At 43.3% G+C, this 21,265-nt stretch overlaps 1 protein-coding gene across 9 annotated transcripts in view; it reads right to left on the reverse strand.

Annotated features, from left to right (window-relative positions):
• meis1b (Meis homeobox 1 b) overlaps positions 1-21,265 on the reverse strand; it is a 139,524-nt gene that overhangs the window by 21,378 nt on the left and 96,881 nt on the right. For all 9 annotated transcript variants that reach the window (XR_007186836.1, XM_048205498.1, XM_048205502.1 and 6 more), the window contains one exon: positions 15,456-15,601. Coding sequence is in view for 8 of the 9 variants with exons in the window: in XM_048205498.1 (XP_048061455.1) it covers positions 15,456-15,601 (146 nt within the window). In the remaining variant the exon portion in view is untranslated. The remainder of the gene's footprint in view (positions 1-15,455; positions 15,602-21,265) is intronic.

The following is a 21,265-nucleotide window of genomic DNA, read 5'->3' on the forward strand; positions in this document are numbered from 1 at the left end:
CTCCAGTCTTTGTGGACGGCTCAGTGTACTCTTTGTCTCACTATGCTAACAGATTCAGACATTATAAGCCCATTACCAAACCTGGCACAACCTGCTAGAGATTAACAGAGACAGGGGCTTTAACTTGGCTTTGGGTTGCAAATCAACCAATATGACAATGGATTGCTGTTAAATATGACTTCAAACCATAATGAGTCAACATCCTTGACACTGCAGCACAGTGACTGGTTGAGCCATGTATGGGGCAAGGGAAGGGTGCTTATGAATATAACTTGCTTTTACTTTTTTACTTATGCGATCTAACGTTTAGCATTGCAAAGGAAGACATCATCAATTGTGATTCTGATTCACCCTTTGAGAAGTATAATAAGAACAAGGCTTCCAAATGAACAAACAGAAATGTAAAAATGGTTGGCGCCACGGGTTGTCTGCTCTTTTTTTGAGCAATAATAAATTGGAATGTCTTTCATGTTGCTGAATGCATGTTTATTTACTGGTACTGCCAGAGAAAGCAGGCTGTTTTCCTTGTCGCTCTCTGTCATTTTCATGTGATCCAATTGTAGGTAATTGGAACAAACTGTGGATTATTTCATGCAGAAAGTCATAATTGTAGTGTCGCCTCCAGACATTTCTGACTAGATTTTAAGATTCTTAATTTTTCCTTATCATTTTCACTGTCCGTCGTTGTAAACCAAAATGGTAAAGTTTGTGTGAAACCAGGGCCAGGACTGGAAATGTGAGAAAACAACATTCCAGCCTCTCTCACTGTCATCTGATCATTGATAGCAGGCCTGTGAGCATCAAAATATTTAATGGCAACTATAATCATAAAATCAACTCCAACAGTAGATTAATTTTATCCCTTTGTTTTTATGTAGTCCACCAAATCATCTGAGAGGGAAAAGAAGCCATGCTTAACTTTACAAATGGACTGTGTAGAAAAAGTATGGCATTAAGTGTGGCACAATGGCTAGTCAGCCCTATACTGAAGAACATCAGAGGCCTCGTGACTTTTTGGGGGGGAAGGCCTTCCCGAAGGCTATATGACAGCACTAATGCTGCCTGTTCTGCTGCCGGCCCAACAAAGAATGACTCTAGTTCTGGGCCGCTGCAATTCCAGGAATAAGAGCACTGGGACCGGATGAGATTCACACATCCTTGTGTTCTTCTCACCACCTCTCCTACACTAAAACATTTTAAATTCCATTTCACTCAGACAACACAATTTGGAAAGAAGAAATTATCATCTTGCCAGACCATTTACACATAAGACTCTTTTGCAACTGCTATTTTGAAATCTCTTCCATAGCTACATTTTATGAGTCAAACATAAATTATGTGGCCCAAACTTGTAAAGGTAGGGGTAACTAGGGGAATGATTCACACTGATTCAAATACTAAATATCATAAGAACATTGATCAAGTATAAAATGAAGAATGTGGTGTACTGGCTTCACTTTTAAGAAAAGTAATGGGAGGAGGACTGTCAACTAAGGCAACTTGTTAGACAACTTTATAAAATGAAATGTTACAACAATGCACAATGGGGTGGAGAAAACGAGCAGTCGAATTTCAGCTCAACTTAAATGTAACCTAATCCTATCCTAACTTCTCATTAAATCCTAGAAACCCCATACAAAGACCTATTCTGTGATTGACAGGTGGCTTCGACTGTGAGCATTCAGCAGTACCCAAACAGGATTCCTGTACAAATGCCAACTGGGTCAAGCTCTTCCGCCTACAGCATCATACGTGCCTCACCTTTGTTGTCATAATGACCTCGATGTAGCCACACCAGTATTTGAGTAGAATGGGGCAGCAGTGACTGAGGCCCCATTTACACTTATTACTGTACTTGTTATATCTGGAAAATTTCCAGTTATTGTTATTGTTGATTGGGTCTTTTTTGGACAAATTGATTTGTTTTTTTTTTCTGATGTCTGTTCTCAAACAAATAACTGTGCACACTTCTGTCTGCAGATTTCAGATTTGTAAAACCCCCTCCCTCATGGCATCCCTAAATGTTCTTCCATTCTGGCTCTTGCAACAATCTTCTCATACATCTTTTTCATACTTGCTGATGTATTTCATAATATTAAAGCATTCATGAACTCACAAAGTGGAAATGTTCAGAAACCATTTTTTCCCTTTGTCTGGGTCTCCAAACACCAAATTATCTCTATGCTTCAAAACAGTGTGATTTAGATTCTGGTTTAACTGAGAGAAACCAACAGATTTTATTATAGTCAGAGAGCGACTGAGTATTTTAATCCTCTTGGCAGCAGTACTGGGTGAGAATTGTTTTCTCAGGGTCTCGTGATGCTTTAGTGAGAAAGCAATAACACTGCCTAAAGAACAGATGGAAAGTCTCAACGAATCCTCCCTGTTTCCCTTCGCCTATCTTAATGATACGTCTTGTCCAAATATACTACTCCTTTCATCAGAATTTCCAGTCTCTTCTGCACTGGTGGATACCAAGCCAACGATGCTCAACGATCCTCCCCGTGCTCAGTTCTCCATCATGTATCTTATCTTTGTGTGTGTGTGTGTGTGTGTGTGTGTCTACCAGTGCATCAACAATTGTCCCTCCCGGTCTTCCTCCGTGGCCCCCTCAGACAGGGAATGGCGGGGAAGAGCGTAGAGTCCGTGTCCTATCAGCAAGATAAGAGAGGTGAACAGGTCTCTCCCATTCTCTCGTGCTCTCACTGGTTGAGCCGAAGATTGCTGCTCAAAACAGAACTCAGACTTCCCCCCTAACCCTCTCTTGACTTGCTCTCCTTACCCACAATTCAGAGCGATGGATGAGAATGCTGTTTTGAATACAGCCAAGATATGAGGAGTCAAGTTGTGTCAGGAGACCTTTCCGTGGGAGAGGGTAGAATTCCAGTATTTACTGCACTGTACCCTGAAAGCTGAGAGGTACAACCCAGACTATGAGAGCAGAAACATGAGAGGTGTGTACTCTTGGTCTTTATGTCTTTGTGGGGAGAGTTGTGTCTATGTAGAACAGGGAGGAGGAGGTCTGGATGAGCTCCAGCTGCGCTCCTTATCAGGTCCTTAGACAGGATCCTCTGGTTCACTGTGAGGGGAGAACTATTTTGGAAGTTCCTTTCATCTCTGCGTTTTCTTCATCATTTTGCTTCCCCCGCAAAAAAGCCAGAATCCCAGCAGTATTTCTTTACCCATCGACTCCCAGGGTTGGCTAAGGCCATATACTGAACACATCCTCCCCCCAATCGCTGTGGACACATCTTTTTGTGTTCCATTTAACCAGTTAATTACAATCAGCCACAATCTCCCTCTCCCCCACTCTGCTGCCTTCATTACCCACATTACCGTTATTATCGTTATGTTCTATTTAAGGGAACATTTCTCTCTATCCTGTGTGATTTGGATTAAAGAAGCTTTCCATACAAGATTAACTTAAAAAATAAGTGTGTGCTGAACATGGTGCTTATTCCTCACACAGAAAATTAGTGGGGAGGCATGGCACAAAAATGAAACATGGCTCTTGTGTCGCAGGACGCTGTCACAGAATTAATCCTAGTGGCTCCATCCGACAATACTTCCACTAAGTGCCCATCTCCTAGAGAAATGTGATGTCTAATACTAAGTACGTTACAGGGGCGACTAAGGTCAGTGGGTCCTTTCAAGGTATGTGATGGTTCATTTCAGATAGGTCTCCTACTGCAGCCTCACTTCCATATTCCTTGTGGCTAATCCCCATGGAAGCCAAGCTGCCCCTGAGGAATGCCTGAGGCTTGATCCAGGGGCCATTCTGGCCTAGGTGTCTACTGAGTATCATTTCAACATCCCATCTCAGAACCAGCCACTGTACTTGTGGGCTGCGTCCACCCCTCTTCCGTGGCTTGGCCCTTGAGAAAACAGGATTATGTCTGAAGTTTAGTGCTCCACCTACTCCAGCTCTGCTAGCATTAACTGCACCAGAGCCACAGCTTCAGGCCTTTTGCAGATAGGGCCACCTACAATATCCAACCCAAACCTTAGGCCGGGGGAGGAAGGATTACCCTTGATATTTGGCTAAGAGCATTATCGTCTCTCCAGACAATTATGCACTCGTTGTCTTCGTCAGTAAGATCAAGGCATCACAGCTTTGATGCAAAGTTATTTACTATCATTGAAAGGTGTTATTTCTCAAGAAAGCAGAATAAGTCTTGACCTCAGAGGTTTTTCTCGGTTTAGGAAAAGTTGAGACATTTCAAATTCCTTTTTGTGTACGTGGCATAAACATGAAGTTTTGTCCTTCATTAAGGAAAAACAAACCATGCTTCATATGGAAAACTGAAGAGAGAGAGAGAGAGCATAGAAAAGACAAAACAGCAAAGCTTCTGTAACCCAATTTCTTCCTAAGATTGATTCACCAATGAGACAACAACAAAAGAGAGAGAAAGATCTTAGATTTGGAAAACAACTGGAGGCCAGGGTTTAAGATGCCCTGGCGGAGTTGGTGACTGGCTGGCTCACAGAAAGTGGGAATGCTTCATTGGGAGCGCCACTAAGTTTGTAGCGAGCTAAGTCAACACAAAGCCGGCACATGAATTATTCACACACAGTGTTTTTAGAAATCCTTGTACTACAACAAGCTAAAGCTGGGGAAATTTCACCCTTGGATTTTTTTCACCATTTAATCTCTACTTTTGATAAAAGAGGATATGTTTAATTTGGTTTCCAGCATTTTAATTAGTCATCCTCTCAAAAACATTTTTTTGTTGGTTTAGGGAATAGGGTGTAACACAAGTGCTTTTGGGTAGGGAATAGGCACTCTTGTTTTGAAGGCAGCTGAGGACAGAATTTAAGTCTAAAATTAAAAGTTGGGTGTGGGCTGGAATACAAATCAGATCTATCCATATCTGTGTAAACTTCCAAGCCCACAATGCTCTAAATCAACATTATCAAATTTGAGCTAAAGGCTTTGCATCCAAAAATGCAAAGTGCAACAGGCAAAAGACAAAATAACACATATCTGGACACCCGGATTTGTAAGCCACTTCATTTGAAGACGGTGGCTGGTATTTGAATAGCTTTACATAGAGGAGAGCAGAGCTATATTTTTCATGAGGTGGCCTATAGCTTCAAGCGCCTGCAATGAGGTAAGCCAGGTTCAGGCACTGATATAAAAGTCATTCGCAGTAGGGTAGGCAGCCTTTTATTCAGTCTCATTACAGATACCAGTGGAAGGGTGGGGAGTCTGTGTTTAAGGGGGATGCATGTTGTTCCACACCTGCTGTTCACAGTCACACGGTAATAAGGGGGCCAGCCTGCAAACACTGACTGGAGCTTGGTGGACTGCGGCTGATGAGCCCGGGCTAATTCAGGGGTGATTATGTAGTTTACTGGACCACTAAACCTCTTTAAGCTTGTAATTACAGCCTATTTGAGGGGGAACATTCAAAAGCAATTCAGCTGCGCCGTGCCTTGCCACGCCGACCGCAGCTGGAGGTGGGCTGCTGGCACTCGGCGGGGGAGTCTGATATCTGTGGGGATGGGGATTTTAGCACAGTCAGTCAGGTAGCATCACGGACAAAGAGGTACATGCCACCTCGGCCGACCCACTCCGGAGAGTGCCAGCCAGCGGCTGTGCTTGACACACAAAATCAGTGCGGCTTGAGATCGTTTAAAGCTGATAAACACCCAAATGATTGTTTTAGCTATTGTCAAGAGGACTGCGAGTGAAATGCAAAGCAGGGCTATTAATGCATGCTTCGGTACACAAGCTACTCCACCCTCCTGCCTCCCAACAGCCAAAACTGGGTTTGTTGAAGGTGGGGGCCGAGTGGCAGGAGCAGGAACTCATGGTGCATTAAATGTTAAGAGAATCGGGTTACTATATTGCACCTTGACCAAAGAATCATTTCCAATGCCTTTACTTTCAAGGAAATTATCCTTTAGCTAATTCCACTGAAATGTGATACTCAAAGGAAGCAATTTCGGAACCACAAAAAAATTCTAATAACCTGCACGATATTATTATGTTATTATCATAATTACCCTTTTGCCCTGGCCATTTTAATTAATGTTCAATGGAGGGCCTGAGGGGGAGGAGAAACCTGGTCACGGTTGGAAAAGAGTTAAAAGAAGGTAAAGGTATTTTACAATTGCTCCCTTATGCCATTTCACTGCCTGGATAAAAGTGGGCAGAGTGAAGGAAGGAAGAACACAGATACATTTCTCCTTTCCTCTTCTTCTGTGATCTCATTTTATCTCCTTCTCCCACCTCTTCTTTCTTTCATTCTCTCTCTCTTTCTTACTGAGCGGAAGACAGATCCTTCTCCATCGGTGCACAGCTTATACAAATCGATGACTTAATCTGTCGTAACAAACAAGTGAGCAGTGCCTTGCCTCTGTCTGCTTCCTTTTCCACCACAGCTAAAACACTCCGCTGATAACAGAGAGAAAGAAAAATAAAAAGGCCCATAGACCAACACTCTCTTCCTCTCCTAGTGATCTCACGCTTTCTATTAACGTCTGAATCTAATCTGATGAAATACAGCCACGTCTGGTTCAAGACACATATTGCAGATGCCTCGCACAGGGGAGTGATTCCCTGGCTGCACGCGGCAATCTCCATGGGGACGACATGGATCAGCAGGTGCTCTCAATGCAGCTCCCATGCAGCCATGCATCCCTTATTGCGACAGGAAACACCATGCACTCAGCGCGGCAGGAAAAGGTCAAGATCCACTATCAGAGCTAAATGGAGAGAATCCTATTCAATAGTTGAGTATGTGCCAGGACCTGGATAAAGTTAAGGCAAATAAGACAAATCTAGGAGGTTTTAAGTGTCTGAGACCATTTACCCTTTGTTCATCACCTTGGGAAATCAATGACAACAAAGACAACGGCACTTTAAAGGGGTTTTGGATTCAGTGCACAGGACATGCTAGCTCCATTAAACATTTTATGCACTTACGCATGATGGTTTAAACTAATTTCATTTATCTCCTCTCCAAGACAGCACAGTTAATGATAGACTATAAAATGCTTTCCCCCTTATTCCTGTTTTGGCCCACTTTGCTTGCAAAATGAAGCAGTGTCAGTCTAGGTGTTACTGATTCAGAAAGGAGTGCATGTGTTTTAATGTGTGTGTACTTTCTTTCAGACACATTGCCAGACAATTATGCTGTTGATGCTCTGTGAGTCCTTCATGAAGGGAAAAAAAGCCCCATCAAGAGGCCCGAGGGTAGTGCCATTTTCTCCTGAAGAACTGTTTGTCCCCAGATGAAAAGCACAATGAGCTCAGAGCAGCACGCATGGCTGAGATTACAAGTAGGAGGAACCGAATTGATAAATTAGTTCAGCAAACGTGCAAACTGATTACCGCGTCTCTGCTGCCATATAATCCATCAGGCATACACTGGCGCACATGCACACACAAACAGAGTGAGCCAAGAGTATCTGGGACAGACTGCTGGAGCTCTGCTCTGTGGGGGAATGCTCTGCAGTGGCTGTAAGTAAAAGGTATTGAGCTGGTGACTGCAGGCGGAAAGATCCCTGAGCACTGACGATTACAGCATAGCTAGGGTAAATCAGCAAAGCCTGGTCTGAATCTCCACACATAGCTCCATCTAAAAACATCAATGGACCTTTACCTCTTGGCAAGACCATAGTTATACTCTGGCCAACAGTACTCCTCGGATTAAGATGCATTACAGAACAGAGCATGCTGGACTGACACCCAAAGATTCAAATTGACAATGCTGTAGAATGTAGACTTGTATAGACATCCAAATATGACTGTCCTTATGTCACCTCAGGTTGTATCCTCTGCCCTTCCCAGCTCTGGCAGTTGTGGATCAGGCATCTACCATAATCCCTGATTAACATCCTGCCTAAATGCCCCATAAGTCCATCCCAATGACAACTGAACTAACACTACAATGGTCAACAACACTGAGTGATGAATGGATATCTAAATGGAATGTACCAGACTTCAGATATTTATACTGTATTTCCACTATAGGCTATTGAATTTCTTTGACAGACAGACTGCTTAGGAGATGGTGAATATAGGAGAACCTTGCACCACACCTGAGCTCCAAGCTTCTTCTAGAAACCAGCTCAGGAGTTCATGCTCACAGAGCATTTTAGAAACTGCACGGTTTGTCACGTCAAGGCCATGGCTGGTATGCAGACAGGGGACCATGCAGGCCTAGCATGATCTCACACTCAACAGTCGTTAGCGGCTAATCCTTCACAAGTAGCTGATAATGAAATACAATACCGTTATGATATAACAGGCCGGAATATAACTTTCTCCAACTGACAACGTAATGAAAGTGCCTAAGAGTGCATGTTAACAAGCTGGACGGATGGAATTCAGTGAGGCCCACCTGTGTACTAGTGGAAAACTGTGTACAAGAATACTATCCTCTCCAATGACGTGGCTGCAACAGTGGCTGGCCCCGTGGGCATTATAAATTTGTCAGGTTCTTGAGAGCAGCGAGGATGACTGAGGGACAGCTCTCATCTGGACTAGCTATGCTTCAGCAGTTCAGAGGTTACATGAAGTAAAACTTAATTGCCTTTCAGGGACATTACAGAGAAAGGGAGCCGACCAACTGCGTCAGGACGCAGAAAGAGAGAGTGGTGTCAATTAAGCACTATTCTGCCTTTGTTCCAAAGCCTCAGTCCAAAGGTGCAGCTGATGTTGGGGACGCTGTGGTGGGCTTGGGTAGAAAAAGGTCTACTGATGTGGTGCTCATCAATCAGGGCACAGATGGCCTGTGAAAGGCTGTGTCAGCAGTGACAGAGCAGCGTCCATCCACCTCTCCTTGCACCATGTGGAGTCTGCCAATTCGATCCATTCTGTCCATGACACACCAATGCCTTTTACGCTGTCACCCTCGAAGCCTTACCAATGATGGATATACAGTCTTTTTCCACCCTCTCTCTCTTTCTCTCTCTAGGGGTGAGGGGTGGGGGTGCAGGGGGCTGTCTATCCACAAAGACCAGCCCCAAAGAGTTGCCTGCCCCACATCCCAGGGGCCTGTCAGTGGGGTAATTGATGATGTTTTCATTACAAGATGTGGGAGCAGGGGGGCGCATCCTGCCTCAATGGGCAGCCACAGCCCTAAGATTGACTCAGCTGCCTCTTCTTTGACACCAACTTTTATAAAAAGCATCAAGTCATTGCTTCCAAATGTCTCACACACACAAATAAACATGTATCCTTTCTCTCAAACAAAAACACCACAGAGACCAAAAAAAGCTACAACAGCTGAAGTAGAGACCCAGTTGGCTGAATGAAATATAGTAAAACAGCAAAGATACACAGTTCAGAAGAACATAAACTACAGACAGAGTCAAGAAAGAAGCCATTTTTTTTTCAAAGATCCACAGTGCTTGATCCTCACTGTCTGAAGAATTCCTTGAAGCTATTTCAATTTTGTGGCGCCTCCAGTACTCACTGCTACTTAGATGAAATTAAGAAATAACCAGCGACCTTAGGCTGCTAAATTCAATTTGCAAATATTAATCTGCATGCTCTGGTTAAAAATGAATGAATGAATGTAAAAACAATATACACTCAGAGCTCCAATTCTTTTGGCTGCGGTCATTTGATTTGTGTATGCGCATGGCTTTCTTGAGGTTTGGCTTTGTGTCATAAAGGTGAGAGAAAACTTGAGAGTAGGACTCCCCACCAGGCCGAATGCAGAGTGCCACGCTGGGGTTGCCATGGGTGACCAGTGCGCTGACATCTCACGGCAATAAACAACCACGGACTAATGGCATCTAAGGCCTGGTTGACCTCTGACCTCTAATGGATGTGGCGGCTTTTTTGACAAGGCCATTCAGAGTGGGCTCTTGGCTAACTGTTACCATGCCTAAAGTTTGTTTACAAGGATGTCCCTTTTCTTGACAAAGAGGAGCCTCACTTGCAATAATGCTGCCCATGTTTTAAGGCGATACAAAATGGATGCTGTGATATTATGTAGACAGACAATTCTGGGGGTGTTTATGTTTCATGACATGTTGATGACAATACAAATGCTTTTTAAATGTACAAAAAATACTGCTGTATCTTCATGTACACTTCCATGATGGTAATTTCATGGTATTCTTTGGATACCAAATAAAAACCATAGCATATATCATATATATATAGAAGTAGTAGTAAAGTATTTTGTAAAGGCACATTGCAAAATTGTATGTTTGATCATCAAAATTTTATTTTTGTGTTTGCAATGTCCAATTTAAGTCTTTCAAAACTTTTAATTGAGGTGATAACAGGCTAGTTTGACAACCAAAGGTGGTCAAGGCAGCATATCGTCAGGTCCAAACCCTTGTGATAAGATCTGTCAGGGCACCCAGTTGCTATGGCGATACGAGTGGCGGGTCTTGCTGTTTGAACCATGTCAACACACAGCACCATCACAACCATTTCACAGACAACTTTCAGGATGGTATCCAATGCTGGGAACTGTGAATAAGATGGCACTTTTTTCATTCTGTTTGTGTTGGTCATAATAATTACATTTTTAATGCTTCTATTTTGCTATGCTATCTTCACTCTTCCTAGATTTTGATTAATATGTGAGACATGTAAATGCAAATCTTATCTTGACTTGCTGAATTAAAATGGATATGTAGGAAAATTCACTGCTTTGTGCCAAATGTATGACTCCATTCCAGTTTTTTTTTTTTTTTTTTGTAAGTAAAACCGAGAAGCCCAGCCTCTTGAAACCCCCCTCTGTGCTTTCCATGCACTACTTTTTGAGGAGGTCATATGCTGAACATCTGTAATTTTGCCCAGGAAATCATCAGCAGGCCAATTCAAACCAACTCTCTCCCCCTGACTCCAGCCTCCAACTATGGGGCAACAAATTCAGCCCAACTCCCTGAAGAGGACACAGCCCGTTCCCCCTCCTGCTGGTCCAACCAGCTCAGGGCCCTCTGCACGATTCAGTCCATCGAGTGCAGAAATGAGTTATAGCGTTTTTCACACCTGGTTCTGCTCAAGATGCAGCACAGTTGAGGTTTGGCAAAATGTGCTCCCAGCGAGTAAGAGAAAAAAACAAGAATGTTGCCTCCACCAGAATTGTTACATGTGTGTGAAGAGGGTGCTAAATTGGAGCCTAATTGCATTAAAAGCGATTATGCCTTCCAGTTTCATTTTGAACACAAACACCACGTAAAATGGGGGGGGAAACGAGCGATTGCACATTGTGCTGTGGTTTGCTTTTTACGAGCTGTGATGGAGGCTCCCTCCCGCTCTCCGGTTCTGTGTACAAACAGGACGAAGCCTAGAGCCTGTAGTGCCAGCCTAATATTCAGCTGTTCCAGGATCAGTCCTTATTGCGGCTGCATAGCAACAATCTGAAGCCTGGCTTTCATCTAATTACTCTATCACATAATTTTGCAAATTGCCCTTTCACTGGGGAGCTGAGTGCAAAAACATAAGCACAGCGGGATTTGGGGCAATGGCTTCCATTTATTACTCATTTCTTGTTAAATTAAACAAGAAAATACTGTTTGTGAGATAGAGGGTGAAAATCAGGAGGGAACAAGGAATGGGAAGGAGGGGGGCAAAGAGTCCAATTTCACGGCCACGGGAACAGGAAAGCTGCTCAGTGCACCCAGCATTCCTCTCCAGGATGCCTGGCACAATCACACTATCTTTGTTCAGATAAAATAAAAAACAAACAACAGTTAAAGCAGGAAAAATAACAGAAGTTTAGGGCCTCTTTGTTTTTTTGTTTTTTACTTCACCACAAAGTTTATTGGAATGTGTTCACGCCAACTTTACAGCATGCTAAAACACTTGTGAGTGAAGAGTAATTAGCTATAGCATTTCTCCCTCTCTTTCTCTATGCTATTCTCAGACCTGCAAAACTCCCTCTTCCACTCGCCCTGCAAGCCGGCTAATAACTGGGAACTGAAAACAACTGATTAAAGAGCAGCTTTAGGGTGTAGCTACCCCGAAAGCCTTCATCGTCTCCTCTGTATCGTTCTCCGTTCCGCTTATTGTTTTCCTCTCCCCCTCATCCACCGAATGGCTCATCAGAATAATCTTGCACCGCCACCCACTTCACACTTCCGTCTCGGCACAATGGCTTTACTGGTTGATTCATGTGACAAGCAAAAAACGATTTTTTTCTGTGGTTGAACTGTGCAACACATATGTAATCTATATTTCTCTAAGACAGAAGGCTATCGTCTGTGTGTGTTCTTTGTGCCGCTTGCTAATTGCCGCTGTCTTTATCTCCGAGGTCCAGACCTGAGGACTGTTCCTTCACACATTGATTCAGAGGAAAAGGGACATCAGAGGTTCAGCAACTACCTCTTATAGTACATCAATCCTGGGCTCTCACACTTTCTCTTACATCTTTGTGGCCCCAGTTGAGACTTTCCGACATCCTTTGAGTAAAAGGCAGTTGGAAACGGAAGGCGAGACGACTGCATTGTCCGTAAGGTCAGTCATCCGTGCCTCACGTGCTGCGTGTTGTTTTGTTCCCCATACAAATGCTGAGCTGTCAGAGTGAAGCGCTCGAAGCAGGGAGTGAAACGAGTCTAATTTCTCGAGTTTGCAATAAGGAGTGCTGTACAAACCTATTTACAGCAGAGCCTGAAAGTGTTTCCATTTATGTTTCGATCTGACCAAAGCACTCGCTGTCTCTGTATTAAAGTCAACTTCCTTTCTCCCTCTTTCTATGAGTCTCCTAATCTATCCCTTTTTTTCTCTCTCCTCCTTAGCAGGAATTCTGATGCCATGTCATTGTTTCTTTACCTTTTTTTCCATGTCAAGCACTGTGTTTTGCTCTCTCTCTCTCCCTCTCTCTCTCTCTCTCTCTCTCTCTCTCTCTCTAAGGAGTGTTTGCAATAATTTTCAATTAATTGGAGATTGATACATTTCATACAAAGTGTCCCACTATCACAATACAAGTCTGTCAGGGGTGTTTGCTTGTTTGATGTTATGTGATTGTTTGCTAAGTAGTTGCTAGAGCACTGCTAAGCGATTGCTAGGGTGAAAAATTCTAAGTCTTCAATGTAATAGCACATCTTTACTTAACAAATCATCATTTAAGATATACAGATCACGGACAACACAGGACAAGTTATGCTGCAAAGTTTAATACTTAGAATAAGGGGTTTGTTGAGCAATAGTAAGAGTGGCATTCTAAACTCTAACTGTATCATCTAAAAGACAAGTTTTTGCATTTTTATAATAATAATAAACATTTACTATTAATCATTTTTACCTAGAAGATGTCCTAAAAGGCGGGTTTTGTCAGATTTAGCAAACATCCTGGGGACAGTTTTGTCCCTGAAGTATAGTTAAATACAAACACAAACACTTCAGACAGAACAAGCTCTCAATGACACAATACTGTCCACCATAACAGTCAGCCAAGACAAACAGGAAACTAAACTTCCATCAGTCTGTGCTCTTGTGGATATTGCACACTGTTGGTTGTTTGTGTGTATGTATGTATGTGTGTGTCTGTGTGAACTGGCAAATGGCTTTCTTTTCACACACCTTTCTCCTGGGGCTGCTAAAGGTGGGAGTTGATGGGGGTTTGAGTGTGTGTATGTGTGAGTTGGGGGTGTGTTTGGTGCAGGTGAAGTTGTGGGGTGCTCAGGCATAGTTTCTGTGCCACAGATGTAAGAAGGGGGGAGGGGGGGCAGCATGTGGGGACTTTTGGCACTGATCAAATGGGCTCCCTTTTGACTCCAGCTTGGTTAAAAACACATTTCCTTTCAACACCTCAAAATACACGCTGCTAGCCATAATAGCTACTTCAGCTATAAAGCGTATCACAAACAAGTGAAGTCTTAAGTAATATGTTTATTGAAAATACACCTACGTGAACATTTTACTGTCTTTAATTAAGAGACATTATTATTATGAGTTGTGCAGAGTGTGCATGAGTGTGTATGTGTGTGAGAGAGAGAGGCTGACAGAGGTGTGTATAAGCCTGTGAGAAGGGTAGATATATGGAGATAAGTGGTGTCTTGACAGCACTCCGATTACTTTGTGGTAAATGAAATAGTGGAAGTGAAATCCATCAAAGCAAGAGGAAGAGACAACCACATCAATGGTCTGCGCTTCTCTATCACTTCTCCATGGCAGGTGTGGACAGCCACAGTAAGAGAACTAACCACCAACCCAAAAAAACACATTCCACTAACCAGCTAACCCAGTTTTGATCATGTAACCTAGATGTACAGTGGCTCCAAAAAGTATTTAGTATTTAAGTGCTGCACAACTTTTGATATTTTACTACAAATACTTTTAGTCTTCATTTTATATGCAGGGCTTGACTAACTTTTTTGCTCACCAGCCACCATGCCTAGTGGTTTTCCAAAGTTACTAGCCACTCAGCATTTTCACTGGCCACACTTTTGACATCGATACCATGCCATGTAGATATTTTTAATATTATCTCATAATTTGGCAGCAGGTATATTAGGCTGCTGTCACTTTAAGGCCTGACACATGGATCCATTATACTGTTACACATGCGTTTTCTTTCTCAACTGTATACGTTCACTTAAAACATAACTGACTGTGTTTACGTGAATACTCACCAAGACTGGCATTTTGACATTATTTTGTGTGTATTTGACTGTTTAAGTGCAATAAGCAGCGAAAAAGAACTCAATTTAGTACTGAGAGGTGGCTTTATGTGCGCTCACCTCACTTCGGGTGTGAGCACAAAATCTGTGGGAATGAGTAAAAGTATGCGCGATCCAATGCCGAAATTCATGCCCTGTAACACCAACATTATTCATCCAGAACAAATGAAACGAGCGAGTGAGGGGAGGCGGGTTTGTGTGTCAACTGTCGCTGTCGGAGAGATGAGAGAGCAAAAAAAAAAAAAAAAAAAAACGCAACTGGTATCGTATTCTGCGGAAAATAAGTATTGAAAGCGTTTCAGATATTTCAGTATTGATATGTATCGAAAAATCAATGTTTTTGACAACACTACATTGCACTTATTATTTCAGATGCCTTTTAAAAGATTGCCTTTAAAAGATTACAATTGTAACATTTATATATTATTTTATACAATTCATCCTGCCATACATTATATGGCATCTAGACATCTTTAAGTGTTGCTATAGTGCCCAAATATTTTGGGGCAACTGTATATACAATAATCCCCATCTCAAGTCATTGTTAATGTGGATAATACACTGACGCACACTGTATGGAGAACTCCTAAAATTCTCCATGAATAACAGTAGAAAAGAATGGAAAATGACGACTTCTGTATCACCTATTTCTGCTATCTTTAGCTTGAGGCTGTTTTTTTTTTTTCTTGGCTTAAAACTTAGAGCATATGTTGTTAAGGCTGGGCAAGATAAAGTGAATATGTGTGAGTAAGCATGTGCGTTGACCATTTCAAGGGCTTTGAAGTGCAGCAATCAGTATTGGCTGTAGAAGACTCAAAGAGAAGCAGAAAGAGAAAAGATCACTTTATTGAACTTACCGTCAAGTGCTGGAAGAGCCATGCCCTCATAATGTTGGTCGCCACTTTAGGGAAGATGCCCCGTTTTTTATTCCTCTTCTTCTCCTTGTCGGGGTCGTCGTCATCTCCTGTGCTGGGTGACGCCACACTGTTGTCCAGCCCGTCACCTGTCAAAACACACACCGCATACACACAGGGAATCAAGGGATGGTCAGCTCCTGATCAGTAACAGAAACACAGAAGAAGGCAGTGCATTTTTTTTTCTCCCAAAACTAGGCAACAGGGTAAGCTGGCAACAATAGTGCTTCTTTGAAGCGTCACGTCTGAATGCATTCATTTTTAATACTTTTATAAATAACCCCCCTTTCTCATCCCCCACACAACGCTCAGAAAGAGAGAGAGAGAGCACAATGGACTTGTAAGGTCGCATTTCCCCCCTGCCTTCCAACACAGTGAGTCACCAAAGAATTGAGAATGACAGAGAGATTTAGTCTTCATTATCCCAGGGAAATATTGATTGAAGCTCGCCCCGGTGTCTTTTTACCTCAGGTGGGGGAGTTACACACTATGAAAAAGGGGAAGGAGGGGGGTGAATATGGCTGCTGCACAAAACGCCAGCCTTTCAAAGAGCTGCATTTTAATAACAATGCTGCATGGGTGCTTGCAGCAACCTGTGGGTGCTCGATAAGGCTTTATAATGGGCAGTTCAACATACCAGAGCAGAGGAGATGGCTTACGTCGCCTTTTCAGCTTCACATTGCCAGTTTGCTTGCGTACGCTGATTTTATTCAGATCCCCAATTATCGCACGCATTCCCCCTCAATGAGAGCCCAAACACGCCACTGAAAAGACTTCTGATAATTGTTATTATGAGCCCGCAATTCAAATAATAAACCATAAAAGAAACACGAGCAAGGCAAACAACAGCACGTTGCGAGGGTTTCAGTAGCGGAGGCACAGGAATGAAGAGAGTACTTTATTGATTACATATAAAGCACTTCCAAAAGCCCCAGCGCTCTACGTACAGAGAGATTATGGTGGGTTAACTCTTTCTCTCGCTGTAGCTTTCAGTCAGCGACATAAGGCACCTGTATCATTGATAATTAATGGAAATGTCTGCAGTAATCCGGTTGGAGATAATTTTTTTCCCAGCTCCATGCATCAATAGAATAATCAAGGGTCTAAAAGAGTCTTTGCTCCCCATTACCTCAGGCAAAAGAATTCCTGAAAGCATGCCTTGCGGGCACCTGAATTATATACGCCATTAGGAGAGCGAAGGCTTTCTACATTCCATATAAAACACTCCGCCAACCCTCTCTGCCTAGGAGAGAAGCCCCAGAAAAGGCTGAGACTTTTTAAGTGAAGACTTATGTAGATACAATGGCTTTGCCTTTTACACAAGGGCACTTTCCCTCAGCCAGTCACTTACTGAGAAACTGACCAGAGCCGAATCGCCCTCCCCCAACACACACCGACACAAGGGGGAAAAATCAAAACATACTCACTATAAGCCGTCAAAGGCGAGTTTCGATTACATCATTAACTGATGCCAAAAACAGCCCTGGCTTAGAGAGCAGTTTGTCTTCCGACTGTTTTTAGGCAAATAGAACTTCCCCAGCTCCCATCTGGAAAGGCAGTGGCACCGCTGGTTTGTAATCTAAGACACCATTTTCATTAGAAGCAAATGCTCCAAATCCGGTGTAAAGACTAGTTCGTGTTCAGCAAAGCCTAAAATAATAAACCCAGGGCTTGTCCCATGCGAGTTAGCAAAACAGAAGCAAACACTGGATATCAGGTCAGACGGAGGAAGAGGGAAGGGGGGTATGACGAAAGAGTAAAAAAGGGCAGGGGCCGTTTGAGTGATGTCTGAGGTAACTCTTTTGTGTGTGTGCTCTCCTGAGCTTTGGTCTTCCGCCTCTTCTAGCCATTTTGAACTATTTAACCTCTCTTCCCCAATATTTTCCTTAAAAACTGACCTCTGAAGGCCTACACCTTCAAGGCAAACGAGGGGGAGGGAAAGGAAAGCTGTCAATTTTATTGGGATTTCCATTTTTGACGCAATTTGATACTGATTTAACTTGGTCGAGTCTGGGACTAATTTCACCTCTTTTTTAGCATTGCAGTGTCAGCGTAAGCACATGGCAGCGAGTTTCTGTCAAAATGTCAGCCCGTTGCTAAGCTAAGAGTCAACACAACATTAAACATTCATTTACATGCTATGAAAAATGTGGCATGATGTGATTTTTGTTGTGTTGTAAGTGATTTGAACCATTTTGCTTATTTCAAAGCCTCTCGCCAAAATACTGTCCTCCAAAATCATGTCAGAAAAATGCAAAATGGTTCACAAGAAGCGAGCATTTCTGATTGGCTAAAGAGGTGTCACTTCCCTGAATCTTTTTCTCAACGTTCACAGAGTCTAGGGCTGTAACAGAGACGTGCATTCGGGACACCTATCTCAGTGTGCTTATAGCTGTCAATTTTATTGTTTTTTTTCCCCCATCTTCGGTGCAATTTAATACTGGCTCACCTAATTTTGCATCTATTTTAACACTGGTGTGTCGGCATAGGCATATGGCAGTGTCTATATGGCACTTTTGTGTCAAAATGTCAGGCCGATGCCGAGCTTCCGCACTCTACCCGCGCCAAATAAAGACGAATGATGGCGGCGAGACTGAAAAGGTGGAAATAATCATAAAAATGATGCTAGTCCATAAACAAGCTCACAGCCTCATTAGTCCAGCAGCAGGCTCCACTGGCAGATTTATGCGCCTTTTCGCTGATGCCATGAGGAAATGCCACGGGCGAACTTTGGCCAACTGCTAATGGGTTATGACAGCGTCTTAGCAACTACTGCAGGGAGGGGGGACGCGCGGTCCGGTTCGCCACTGACAGAGAAGAAAATGTCATCTCATCTGGCCATGTGTGGTGGAGTCTATGCAGCAATTAGAGAGCAGGCCAGTGACTGGAGCAGGCCAGAGGCTTAGGAGGATGCCCCGCGGCTAACCAGGGAGAGAATTTTTTATGACCCCCTCGTACGCGCACACACACACATCCGTGCGTGAGATCAGCCTGTGACGCTCTAGATGCCTGGCTGCTGCTAAAATCAGGTTAGCTTCCCAACATGCCTTTGTCAGCCAGCTCTTCTGATTGGCTCATCTACTCCATCTCAATACCTGTCTCCTGCTCTCTCAATCTCTCTCTGTCTCTCTATCTCTACCACTCTCTCTAACTTACTAAAGGCGCTTTCTGACATTATCAGAAAGATGTAGGCTAATCTGTTATGATCCGATTACTCAAAAAGGGCACTACCTGTTCCTCTTGCCCTGTGCGTACACAACTCCAAAGTGTCAGCCATTTTTCTGCTGCTTTACAAATTAGCAGAGTGGCACTTCCGATCCATCAAGCACAATGTCAAGCGTTCATTTACATGCTACAAAAAAGATGACTTGACGTGACATTTTTGAGATGGAGATCTACCACCTCTACTGAAGAGACCAGTAAAGCCTCAATTATACTCCAGTTCAGACTCGTGTACGCACAGCTTCGGACAGCACGGATACGGACTACTTGTATTTACACTACCGAAAGTGTATGCTGGGGTCTGCTCGAACAGTAAAACAACATTATTATTGCACATCTTTATACTGTTATAACAACGGATTGTAGAGGTGCGGGTAGCCTCTCTTCAAATTTGACGTCCATGTTGTTTTTACAGCACATGCGCAGTTGGTGCTTTTGTAGCCAAGTGACAAAAAATGGGAGGCCACGCGGATGTCTGCAAAGAGCCTCCGCGTACACCCTACGATTTTTACGTCACGCGGACCCTAGCAGACCCTCGTGTACTCGCATACTCGGAAAGTATATCACTAGCTTTAGGCTGGTTAGGTGTTGGTTTGGTTAGGTCTAGATGGTGGCTCGATCCAGCGAGCAGAACTTGCTGGTAAAGCTAGTTTAAAGCTGAAGTGTGTAATATCTGTGATTTTCTCACATGATAATAGCATTGGATCAACCAATGGTGTGACTTTGTGGGTGGGACTAAGCAATGAAGGAAAGGGGAATGCTATTTTTGCATTTCTGTTTGGTGCCATTAGTGGCGTAGCATTTGGACATTTCACCATTAACAAGGCCAATGGGGATAACAGCATCCAAAACACAACATATGCTGTTTTTCATCAGGGTTTAATTTTAATATTTTCAACATTTGGTTTAGTCAGGCTGTCATAGATCATGCTGTACAGCTTCTTGCCCAATTTTAAGAAGTGTTTTGACTAAATTTTATTGGCCATGGTCTGATGGATGGGGCCAAGCTGTGGAAACAGATTGGCTTTTGCTTTACACCACATTTGGTCCATGGATGATTTCTAGAGCACCTCTGGCCTCTCCCTGCGGAGGGAGTCAGGTGACCTGTGCTGCTCTCTCACTCTCCCTTAGCATTCAAACACACTCTCATATGACTGTACTACGGCTTTCCTGGTCCTGCAAAACCTCAGCCTTAAGGGCCTGCCATCCACCTTCTTTTCACTATGCACACATTCACACACACGTTCACACACTCTTCGTTCTAACACACACACACGCACGCACACAGAGTCGCAAATAAAGAGAGTGGGCGAATGGGAAGAGGGGAGGGTCGAGGAAGAAAAGATAAAGCCGGATTCATTGTATTCAGGCCATTCACATGGTTAGAATGGACCAGGCAGCGGGGGTTCCCTTTGCATGGGTCACAAGCGCCTCCCACCTCAAAAATATTCTGAACATGCAGGAATTCCTGCGGTATGATTCCCAACAAGAGACACTCAGATTAGCAGGGAGCTTTCCGTGCACGCTTGCCCCACCATACATTTTCTGTTCCTAAAATACATACAAACATTAGTAGCGGTCTGCTGACTGCAATCACTTGCTCCTCCAGCAAAATGGCCTTAGCTCCTCCAGTTTCTGACTTGGAAGGATAAATATAAAGGAAAGTAGAGGGTTTAATGAGATGCGACATGGCGGCGATGTGGCAGATCTTTAGTTATGTTTGCCTCTTTGAGAATTGATCACTTGTGTCTTGTGATTTGCATGGCTGTGCATATGTGTGTATTTATGCTCAACTTGCTTAGAAAGAAAAAATAGCACTGTAAATACTAATCTGCGGAGAGTCATAATTACAATCTGTAATTACCCAGGATTCATTTTAAATAATGACAGTAAATAATGACGGTTTTAAATAACTGCAGGCATCTTAAATAATGACGCTGTTTTCCCCCCCTTTTATTACACATGTATGATGACAGTGACAGATCTGTAATTCATAATTTGAGGGAAAAAAGAGTGTAATTACAAGTCTTTCAGCCGTACCTCGTGCGTCTCTGTCATCGCCTCGCAGCGGGGCTAACAGAGAGGGTAATGCATAATGTGGCTCATATTCAGTGTTATAATGCCTCTAATTAAACAGAGTCACCCGCTTGAGTCCTAGCTGAGAGCTCCTCATGCATATTCCCAGGTCTCCGGGATCAGGCCGCTGACATACCCACAGGTGATGGCAAAAATGTCATTGCAAATGTTACGGCTCTTTTTCGTCCATGTCTGTGTAGGGGTCACTTCCACTGAAGCCCCCGACACGTTGGAAAGCGTACCGAGGCCCAGGGGCACAAACACAGCATTAAACTGAGGTCTCTCTCACTCTCTCTCTCCCTTTCCCTTCCCTCCTCCTCTTTTCATTCTTCCACCGGTCTGTGTGTCGAGGGGGGAAAACGGTCAAATGAAAGTGTAGGGCCCTGAGTTTACCCTTTCATGTCGAGCACTTTTACTGTGTAACTATTGATTTTTCTCCTTTGTAATTTTTTTTT

The sequence above is a fragment of the Megalobrama amblycephala genome, linkage group LG10 (genome assembly GCF_018812025.1).
Source record: "Megalobrama amblycephala isolate DHTTF-2021 linkage group LG10, ASM1881202v1, whole genome shotgun sequence".
Taxonomy (NCBI): Eukaryota; Metazoa; Chordata; class Actinopteri; order Cypriniformes; family Xenocyprididae; genus Megalobrama; species Megalobrama amblycephala.